The 11,907-nt window shown below is 38.2% G+C and overlaps 1 protein-coding gene across 1 annotated transcript in view; it reads right to left on the bottom strand.

Annotated features, from left to right (window-relative positions):
- Nucleotides 1–268: 268 nt before the first annotated feature.
- LOC106517216 (calcium-dependent secretion activator 1) overlaps nt 269–11,907 on the bottom strand; it is a 32,375-nt gene continuing 20,736 nt past the window's right edge. The window contains exons 2-3 of the mRNA XM_014007937.1: nt 622–735; nt 269–298 (exon numbers count right to left, since the gene is read on the bottom strand). Of these exons, the coding sequence (XP_013863391.1) occupies nt 269–298; nt 622–735 (144 nt within the window). The remainder of the gene's footprint in view (nt 299–621; nt 736–11,907) is intronic.

Genomic DNA, 11,907 nt, shown 5'->3' with positions numbered 1-11,907 from the left:
TGCCTCAGACCTCTATGTTAGCGGTCCCCAACCTGGGGGTTGAGGGTTTTGAAAAACATCAATTTGTTTTATTTTTATATAAATATTATCAAAGCAAGTAAATTTGAATAAATTAAACTTTGGATATTTCAGTTCTTTTTTTCCTCTTCCAAACAAAAGTTTGTAAATATTCACTTTATTCTTTTATTTTGATAAAAGGACAGAGGTTTAATGCATTCTTGGTCAATGTGGCGTGTTGCATTGACTCCCTCCATTCCACTGGGGTTCTCTATAGGTTGTTTACTTTTATTCTGAAGGCCTGTGTGAAACCAGAAATGAACATTGCCGAAATCGGAACAGATTTAAAAAATGCTAAATGTTGATCAGCACTAGGCAAGAAAACGTGTAAATGAATGTTTATTTATGTGAGAGAAGTTATAATTATTTGAGTTTCAAAATGCATCATTGGTTGTCTCATAATAAAATCAGTTGTGAGATGCCTACAGATTCCCAGCCCCAGTGAGCCTGTGGAAATATCTTCAGTGTTTTTGGTCTTTTTGAAAAGAACATTCAATAATATATAGTGCTATATAAATAAGGTTTAACTTGAAGAAAATATTGTAAAAGACTCTTTCTTCTTACCTCATAGTAGCTTCTTACAGCATTACAGAAGGCTTCATCAGCCACAATCTGAGTTTCTCCATTCAGGAAGGCCAAGAAACGCTCCTTCACAGTCTGCAGCTGCTGCTTGTTCACCTGAAAACAAGCAGAATAAGCAGAAAAATAAGAACACTCAGACAAAGAGAAGACTGCAGAAATGATTGAGGGGTGCATCATGAAATAAGACTATAAATATAGAAGAGAAAAAGAAGAAAGGATTGATAAAGAGAGCAAGACTCACAAATGTTTGTTCTGACTTTTGGTTCAGTGCAAACACACCAAACAAATAAATCACACATTAACTACATTGTAACTGTTCACCATGATATTTTCATACACTTTAATATCATCCAAGTAGTTCTGGACTCCTGGCACATCGTCCAGATCTCTGTGAATCTTCTTTTGGAAGGCAGATGGTGCCGAGGCAAGTCCAAAAGGAATTTGTGTGAACTGAGAAAGTTCCTCATGTGTTCTGAAAGCAGTAAGACTGAAGCGATCGGAGGCAGTTGGTGGAAAGATGAGCTTTAATTAGTGGGTATAATGTGGCAAAAACAGACAGTTTGGTGAACAAGTCCTTCAGTTTATTATCACACGTTAGTAGGTTCACCAAGATCAGCACTTTGTGTTTTTGTGGCAACACTAGAAGAGTCAACCACCAGGGTGTTTCCAGTGATGACGGTCTCTTCCAGTCTCGTTCTGTTTGTGCAGATCTACTATCTTGGCCATGATGACCTCTGACAGTTCTTTCATTTTTTTCTCTTGGTGGTGGAGAAGTTGGAATGGAAGAAACTGGTATTGTTGACTTTAAACACTGAAACAGATCAGTTGTCAGTGGGCCACTTCATCACATAACTAATCAATGGGAGCCAAAATTCTAGACGTGTTAATTTATTTCCCTTAATGAAACAAATTAATTTTTTACTTTATGCAATGTGTTTTTCTCTGGATTTTTACTTGATATTTTGTTTGTCTCTATTAAAATGAATACACCATAAAAAATTAGCACAAAATCAGCAGGGGATCAAATAACAATTGTCTCCACTGTATGTTGATGTTTTGTACATGTAAATGTATTTCCCAGGAGAACCAGTCAGTCATTCCCATCAGCATTATCATAAAGTGGCAATTTATGTCCAATGAAGCCCAACTGACAGATTGTGCTGTGTGAGAATTTTGAGTTTTCAGGAGTTAAAAAAGAAAAAGATCCCCGGCAGCTGCCGCTGATAAGCTGCATATGTATGAGGCACCAGGGGCCGGCGTCATCAGGGGAAAATTAAACCATTATTCTTCTGCTCGTTGCAGCGCTGCCAGCAACAAAAACATTCGGGAAGTCAAGTGCCAATTTACAGAGGCTAAATAGGCAGTGACTTATCTCCGGCTGACAGCTTTTTGTGTGGGCTTTTCTGCCTTTTCCATGTCTAAATGAAGCTTTTACACAGCCTGCCTTTCACTAGAGGAGGAAACTGGGGGAAGCGGCAGGTTGGAACGCATTCATCTAACATCTGTCTAACAGGTTGTTTTACACCTTGAAAAAAAGGTTTTCAAAGATGGGCTGAAACAGAGAGCGCCGGCTTCTCTGATCAGGACTTCAACTGACTAGTTCTCATACACTCGTCCGGTGCTCAAACATTATAAGATCCTCCAGAAGACTGTCGGGTCTATTGTCATGGATCGTTTTGAGCATGACAGTGAAATGTTCAGAAACTCCATACAAAGGTCAGTGAGGACCTGGAGAATACCTTCTGTGTGACGAGCCACATGAGAGGTGATGATGATGCAACCACAACAAGTGTAAAACCATCCATCTGATCCATTGTGTGGATTCTTCAATTATAAAAAGATCCAAACTGGTCAAACTCAGTATTTCTTTATACAGCGGGTAAAATAAGTATTAAACACGTCACCAATTTTCTCAGTAAATATATTACTAGAGGCGCTAATGACATGAAATTTCCACCAGTTGTCGGAAACAACCCAAGTGATCCATACATACAAAGAAATCAAACCATAAATGTCCAGAAATGAAGTTATTTGTAATAATGTGGAATGGCACAGRGAAAAWGTATTGAACACATGAAGAAAGGGAGGTGTAAAAAGGCATGGAAAGCCAAGAAACCAGCTGAACTCTCTCAGTAATTAGAAAGCAAGCCTGCCCCTTGTCAGTGCAAGTTAATATCAGCTGGTTCAGTCCCAAATGATGACCAGGTATCACACAAGAACCATCTGATGATGGGTAAAAGTAAAGAGCTCTCTCAAGACCTTCACAACCTTATTGTTGCAAAGCATAATGATGGCATCGGTTACAGAAGAATGTCTAAACTTCTGAAGGTTCCAGTGAGCACTGTTGGGGCCATAATTCAGAAGTGGAAAGAACATTATTTCACCATAAACCGACCACGACCAGGTGCTCCTCGCAAGATTTCTGACAGAGGAGTGAAAAGAATTATCAGAAGAGTTGTCCAAGAGCCAAGGACCACTTGTGGAGAGCTTCAGAAAGACCTGGAATTAGCAGGTACGTTTGTTTCAAAGAAAACAATAAGTAATGCACTGAACCACCATGGCCTGTATGCACACTCACCACGCAAGACTCCACTGATGAAGAAACAGCATGTTGAAGCTCCTTTAAAGTTTGCTGCACAACATTTAAACAAGCCTGTGTAATACTGGGAGAATATAGTCTGGTCAGATGAGACCAACATTGAACTGTTTGGATGCCAGAATACACATCATGTTTGGAGGTCAAATGGCACTGCACATCAGCCCAAAAACACCATACCAACAGTGAAGTTTGGAGGTGGGAACATCATGGTGTGGGGCTGTTTTTCAGCATATGATACTGGCAAACTTCAAATAATTGAAGGAAGGATGAGTGGAAAAATGTACAGAGACATTCTTGATAAAAATCTGCTTCCATCTACCAGGATGATGAAGATGAAACGTGGCTGGACATTTCAGCAAGACAATGAGCCCAAACACAAAGCCAAGGAAACTCTCAGTTGGTTTCAGAGAAAGAAACTAAAGCTGCTGGAATGGCCCAGCCAATCACCTGACCTGAATCCAACAGAAAATCTATGGAAAGAACTAAAGATCAGAGTTCATAGAAGAGGTCCACGAAACCTTCAAGATTTGAAGACTGTGTGGAAGAATGGGCCAAAATCACACCTGAGCAATGCATGCCACTAGTTTCTCCATACAGGAGGCGTCTTGAAGCTGTCATTGACAACAAAGGCTTTTGTACAAAGTATTAGATAAATTTCAGTAAGTGTGTTCAATACTTTTTCCCTGTGCCATTACACATTATTACAAATAACTTCCTTTCTAGACATTTATGGTTTGATTTCTTTGTATGTATGGATCACTTGGGTTGTTACCAACATCTGGTGAAAATTTCATGTCATTAGCACCTCTAGTAATATATTTACTGAGAAAAATGGTGACGTGTTCAATACTTACTGTATTTTACCTGCTGTACTAAAGGCAACTTACAGGGTTTGGAAGTGAAAAGTTTAACAACATTTTTCACAGCTGTGACTGTGAAAACATTAAAAATACTGTTCTCTGTGTTTGTGTGTAGAGCATGCCTCCACATAAAAAACAGCTGTTTCTTTTAGTAGCTGGTGTTTTTGCTGTTAAAAATAAGAAGCTGAGACATCCTGTGAGTCACAAACATTTTTCCCCAGCCTTGAAATCTTATGATTTTGTTGCTGTAGTGTTTGGAATGTGATTTGATTTGAATTTTAATAAAAAATATCAAAAAAATTATCATCACAAAAAATACATTAAATAAAAGGAAAATTAATTTATCTATCCATCATCTTTCCCCACCTTTTCAGGTACAGTTTGCCGGAGTTACTGGTGCTCATGTCCAGTCCTCACTGTGTGAGAGGGTGGGCACTCCTGAGGGTGGGACAATTCAGAAACCGAACATGCATGTTTTTTGGTCTATGTGAGGAAACCAGAGAAAACCCACCCATGCAAAGACGGACATGTAAACTCCACACAGAAAGGTCTCAGGCTCGGATTCAATCCTGCAACATTCTTAGTGAGAGACAACAGCTCTACCAACTGAGACACCACGCTGCTATAAAATGGATTTAAATAAGCTAAAACTATGTCTATCAGATTACAGAATGGTGCAAACTGTATTTAATCAGCCCCTAAAAGTCTGTGTGAAGACTCCTTTTCATGATTTAATTTGTTGATGCTGGAAAACATGTATAATAGTTCAGTGATTGTTTCTCTACAAATAATTACAACTAGGTAAGTCTAAAAGCTCAAAACACAATGAATCAACATTGATCATTCAGTGATTTCTACTGAAACCTACATTTTAAACCCTCAGAAGCAACAAATCTGGAATATTAGATGCAATTTATAATTTGCTGAAGTGCTTTGTTTTTTTGTTTGTTTAAATATATCTTTAAAAATCTAATTTGAGAGTTAAAAATGTACTGAGAAGTAAAGTAAGAAATCTCCTGTGTGTAAATATCTGCTCTTTTCAGACAGACTGATGACTCCCAGAAAGTAAACACATCCTCCCTTCCTTTCATAAACACCAGCAGCTGATGGGCTGAAAGAAGTCAAACCTTCCACACAGCTGCTTTACATCCAGATGAGATCAGGGTCAATAAAAGGTTACTGTGACTGAGAGGATGAAAATAACAGAAAGGGACATTATATTCTCATATACAAAGAATATATACAGCAGCTGCTTTGTTCTCCCTTTCTAAAATATTTAAAATACAGTGACTTTGAGAACAAAACATACTAAGAAGGAATGAAAATAAAAAATGTAATTTCATTTTTTTATTCTGTTTTAAGATATAATCACATTTTTTATCTGAAAAGTTTCTGATTTATTATTGAATTAAGGATAAGGTTTTCATCTAAGCGTGGTTGTTCGTCTGTACCGTTAGTAAAATATCTTGTGAATCATTGATGGAGGCTTGATGAAGCATCTCCAACAGATGAATGTTCGGAGCCGATATGGTTTTAGATGGCCAATGTTACAGATGAGTTGAAGGTTATGTTTCTAGATGAAACTGATGCTAACTGATGGTGTGAGAACTGTGTACAACTTGTTATTAATACTAGAATCAACCATTTTTGTTTGTTATTAAAATATCTCAATCATCTGATAGATTTCAATGAATCTTCAGAAAATAATCAATAGATTTACATGATTAATTTATAGTGGTGTAATAAAATATTACACTATTTTAAGCAGTGTAATAAAATATTGATACACTGAAATATTGCTATATTTCATTTTCCGATACTGTATTGATTCTCTAAAGTCCTGTTTCGATTTTTAATTAAGGTTTAAATGTAAACTTTCATGCCAGTGGTTCATTCTTGTATTGTAATTTAGTTTATGGCCACTAGTTGGCAGCGGTCAGCCAATCATTTGATTCCTCCACTCCATGTATTTACATCAGGATCAGGATGGATTAAGTGTCTTTTTTTTTTCTTTCTTTTGTTTTTTTATCCAACTAGCAACTTAATAGATTCCTGTTTTGTTATATTTTAAAAATATGTTCAAGTTTATATGAGAAATCCAAATTTTTCCATTTCTGTATGTATTTAGTCAGTGTTTAATAAAGCTGGCACAATAAATTAACATATAATACTGTACTTTTTTCAAATTTAGAATGTAAAAAATTAGCCCTTCATGTTATAGATCTCTTGATTCAAGAGAAATGTCAGGTTTTTAAGAAAATGTCTGCTTATCAATAACTGTTAGTCGATCAGTAAGATCAATTAACTTTAGATTAATTAATTAATCGATAACTTGCCTTACTGAACACTCTTACTCTGAAAGCAGACTGCAATCAGAGCCACCTTGTTACGGTAGGCAGGCATACATTTGTCTTGCGCACTGAGCTGACTGAACTGAAAGGGGTCCCCAAGGGACGATACAGAAGTGGCCAAATACAATGACAAAATGAAACACTGACTGCACTGAAATGATGTCCTCACATTACCTCTTAAAGGAGCCCATGGCAGAAACACAGACTATAGATACAGGCTATTGTTAGCATGGTGGGTGACCATATTTTTATAATAAATTAATATTTTAAATCTAAAATCTGCTGCAAAGTAGACAAGAAACCCAAACAGGACTCCAGTCAACCACCAGTTGAAAACAAAGACTCCAGACCCAGACCAGTGGTCATTCCGTATTTTGCGAGAGTTTCAGAGAAACTGAGACGTTTATTCTCTAAACATGATGTCCCAGTGGCTTTCAAACTCCAAAACACATTATGGCCAAGACTGGTTCACCCCAAAGATCCAGCTCCCCGGCACAGAGTATAGTTGTATATGTTGTTAAGTGTCAGGAGGACTGTGATCAGTCATACATTGGGGAAACAAAACAGCCACTGTTCAAAAGAATGAGCCAGCACAGACGAGCTACATCATCAGGTCAGGACTCTGCAGTTTTCACTCATTTACAGGCCAGCAGTCACTTTCAGGGATGAAGATGTTCTCATCCTTGATAGAGAGGAACGTTGGGTTGAGAGGAGTAAAGGAAGCCATCTTTGTGAAGAAAAACCGTTCACCATTAAACAGAGGTGGAGGCCTTTGTGTCCAGTTGTCCTCCTCCTACAACGCTGTTATTGCAAGTATGACTCAGTACCCCTGTGAGCAAAATGGTGTGAATCAGAGCCCCAGTGGCAGTCAGTTGATTGGGCATATGACCCTCTATGAACAATAGGTGATTATATGGGCACTAATGATCTATTGTTAGGCTGATGGTCTTCCTTTGCATGTGAACAGACCTGTTTGTCCAGGCTGAGTTCACCTGAAACTCTTCAGACTGAAGAAGTCTCTTTGAGTAGAGCTGAAATGTTTCATTAAAGAAGAATCCATCCAGTGAACCTATTTATTTTAGTTTTTTGTTTTGTTTTGTTTTTATTTTTTGCCACAAATATATTAATAAACTATGTAACGTCACATTTGGCCTAACCACTGAAAACATGGACGAAATCTGAAACATATGGTATATTGTATAAAACGTAGTTATTTTTTTCAATTAGAACTTTGAGAGAAAAAATAGCAATATATCGCCTTGCTTACAGTAACGCAGCAGTATGGTGCAGTATATTGTATTGTGAGCCCTGGTCATATATGTGTTATATGCATCATTTCACTAAATTCTTGCAAATACACAGTCTTTTTAACTCTGAATTAATTCAAATAAAGATGGTCACTACAGCCAGCTAAAAACAAACAAACAAAAAAAAAAAACACAAAAATGACTATAGTTCAGTCAAACACAGATATTCAGCTAAAAATTGATTTGGTATTAGCTGATCATCCTCAACACAAACTTGAATGCAACACATTACGCAATATCTTCGCTCAAAACAAAACCATAGAAAGAATAGTGAAAGACAAAACATTTTGATGAAAATGCCTTCTCCAACTCTAAATGTCTTTTATTGGACATGTATAAAGAGAGAAATGTCTCAAGAGTCACTGTGCCAGCTGCTGAACGGCCTCAGCAGAGCAGATTGATGTCCCAACAAACCATTTGAGCTCAGCAGTGATCCTGACACAACAGAGACTTCATTAGTCTACAGACGAAATGACTCTATATAACACAACAATGTGATGGAAAACAATCAGTTTGTCAACACCTGTTTATCTATGATAGGTGGTGAATTTGGTCATTCTGCTGTGGGGTTGGTGTTAGAGTGAACCTGATGTCACATGCTGACCCTGTATTTGCATGGCCTCAATTTATATCAACTCTTCTGCAACATATTGTACTTCAATCCATATCAAAGCCAGTCCATCACAACTCTTCTGCCTAACACAACCCAAAATCTACAATAAACAGGTTGGAGAGACGCTAAGCCCACCTCTAAGTCAACACTTGTAGGTGAATATGTACCAAACTGGCTTCAGAAGCATATTTACATTTCTACGCAATTAGCTCACAACCATTACATTTAGGCAGACCAGAAAGGATTTTAAATAAACATAAATGGCAATAAAAACCAATGATTTCCAATATGATGCGATTCCATTCCAATGGTGACACTTACAAACCCACATACAATTTTGCGCCCTCATTATTACTGATTACGATTGCATACATTATTAATTTATTGTGCAGCCTTAGCCATGTTTAAAACCTTAGAGGCAATTTCATTTTTACTTCACTTACTTACCAAAATACTCTTCTTCAGCATAAATCAGAATCAAAATAAGTAGTGAACATGAGCTCATAATATTTAACGTGTAGTTTTATCAGTTTGCAGTCACAGCTGCCTCCACAACCACTGTTTTCAGCTGAATTAATCAGTGTTTGAAGCTATTTTTATTACCATTTTCAAATCTTTTACTACCACAAGTTGGTCTTTATACATCCAGTTTGAAACCTTGTTTGGCTCCAGTTCTCAGCAATGACCAAATATGATGAAAGCTGATTGAGCTGGTCAGCAGAGTTCACAAACAGATGGATGATATGAAGACGTGTTTACAAGACTAATGACATAAACCCTCAGATCTGTGGAGATAAAGTGGCTCTCTGTCTGTGATCCTCCACAGAAGCTTTAGATCCAATATTGGCTGAAGAGCCGTGCAGCGTGACGTAACGTTGTGGCTCAGAGCTAGCTGTGGAAAACCAAACTGGTTCTTAACGTTCTTTTTAAAGAACCGCTGAGACTCAGCTCCAGTAACACTCACTGGAATCTCTTCAGTGGAAAAACCACACATATACATATACACTCACCGGCCACTTTATTAGGTACACCACGCTAGTAACAGGTTGGACCCCCTTTTGCCTTCAGAACTGCCTCAATTCTTBGTGGCATAGATTCAACAAGGTGCTGGAAGCATTCCTCAGAGATTTTGGTCCATATTGACATGGTGGCATCACACAGTTGCCGCAGATTTGTCGGCTGCACATCCATGATGCGAATCTCCCGTTCCACCACATCCCAAAGATGCTCTATTGGATTGAGATCTGGTGACTGTGGAGGCCATTTGAGTACAGTGAACTCATTGTCATGTTCAAGAAACCAGTCTGAGATGATTCCAGCTTTATGACATGGCGCATTATCCTGCTGAAAGTAGCCATCAGATGTTGGGTACATTGTGGTCATAAAGGGATGGACATGGTCAGCAACAATACTCAGGTAGGCTGTGGCGTTGCAACGATGCTCAATTGGTACCAAGGGGCCCAAAGAGTGCCAAGAAAAGATTCCCCACACCATGACACCACCACCACCAGCCTAAACCATTGATACAAGGCAGGATGGATCCATGCTTTCATGTTGTTGACACCAAATTCTGACCCTACCATCCGAATGTCGCAGCAGAAATCAAGACTCATCAGACCAGGCAACGTTTTTCCAATCTTCTCTTGTCCAATTTCGATGAGCTTGTGCAAATTGTAGCCTCAGTTTCCTGTTCTTAGCTGAAAGGAGTGGCACCCGGTGTGGTCTTCTGCTGCTGAAGCCCATCTGCCTCAAAGTTCGACATGTTGTGTGTTCAGAGATGCTCTTCTGCCTACCTCGGTTGTAACGGGTGGTTATTTGAGTCACTGTTGCCTTTCTATCAGCTCGAACCAGTCTGCCCATTCTCCTCTGACCTCTGGCATCAACAAGGCATTTCCGCCCACAGGACTGCCGCTCACTGGATGTTTTTTCTTTTTCGGACCATTCTCTGTAAACCCTAGAGATGGTTGTGCGTGAAAATCCCAGTAGATCAGCAGTTTCTGAAATACTCAGACCAGCCCTTCTGGCACCAACAACCATGCCACGTTCAAAGGCACTCAAATCACCTTTCTTCCCCATACTGATGCTCGGTTTGAACTGCAGGAGATTGTCTTGACCATGTCTACATGCCTAAATGCACTGAGTTGCTGCCATGTGATTGGCTGATTAGAAATTAAGTGTTAACAAGCAGTTGGACAGGTGTACCTAATAAAGTGGCCGGTGAGTGTAATTCTGCTTGTTTAGCTTGACTGTCTTGTTTCTACTTTTTCTTTTTTGCTGTTGACATATCTTTATAAAGCACATTACACATACCAGTACTATACATTTTGAACAAAACATTTTAAAGTTGTGTTTTTTATGTTGACGTCTGTTTTTGTTTCTAACAAGTGTGGAACGCTTTATGTTAGTCATGTTTGACAGATGCTATAAAAAAGGAAAACAAAGTTTGTGTAAAATAGTTCTTATCTGTTTCACTGCAGTCACATGGACAAAAGGAAAACAAACATATCCTCTGTTCACTTCAACTTTCCTGCCAGACGTTTCCTGGTTTGGGGGCTCAGTTTTCAACCTGAGGCCTTGTGAGTCATTTTGACCCAAGGGCTTAAATATTAGCACACTAAAGCCAGTATCAGTAAAATCAAACAGATCAGACCACAGGCATCACGTTCACCTCTGACAGTCTAATTATTTGTTTTAATATTTGGATCAAGCAAACCAAAGTGGAACATTCAGATAGTAAAAATGACTAACTGGTGACTAATTATATTTCCTCTAAGATCCAATTCAAGCTGACTGGATGTGATCTACAGCTATGGAAAGACATCTAATGTGTAAATACTGTACATTGCAGATTAATTTGCAATTGTAATTTTAACAAATTTAAATAAAAAAGAAACATAACGTATTAAAAATATCCACAGATTAGAGCAGCTTCAAATCGTTGTTTTCTAAGAAATCAATATGAACAGATGCTATATTGCTAAGGACAGGATTTATGCTGCTAAGTCTGACTGTATAAATAATACAATAAAACTGTATGAGTCTATCACAGTAGCGTTCATACACTCTAAAACACTTGCAATTCATTGGTGGGACTGATGGATAGCCCTTCATTAGGAGCTAAACAAACAAAAATAATTATTCTGAAGCTCCTTTGTTGAATAGTTTTTTAGTTATAAGCATTTTTGCGTGTCCAGACACGAGGAGCCCCCTCCTTAAATATGAGTTCTATGGTAAAACCATTGCCTGGTGCGGTGTAGGTCGGACACATCTACATTCCTGCCAAATTTCATGGTGATCGGTGCAGCCATTTCTGGTTGACCAAAAATCACTGGAAAAAAAGCAGTGCAAAAACAATATGACCCCCGCTTCGCGTGCAGGTGTCATAATAAACTGTAGAAGTGTTTGTCAGTCATTACACAGCTGGGGTAAGCAGATTATTAAATGTAGACAAATTAAAAGATGCGCAAGTCTTCAGTTTCTTATACTTTCATAAAGGTAGAATTTGTTTATTTCTTAAGTGTCATACTGACAATTTAAT

Source organism: Austrofundulus limnaeus, unplaced genomic scaffold (assembly GCF_001266775.1).
Source record: "Austrofundulus limnaeus strain Quisiro unplaced genomic scaffold, Austrofundulus_limnaeus-1.0 Scaffold46, whole genome shotgun sequence".
Taxonomy (NCBI): Eukaryota; Metazoa; Chordata; class Actinopteri; order Cyprinodontiformes; family Rivulidae; genus Austrofundulus; species Austrofundulus limnaeus.
Note: the sequence above shows the minus strand (reverse complement) of the source record. Positions and strands in the feature narration are given on the sequence as shown.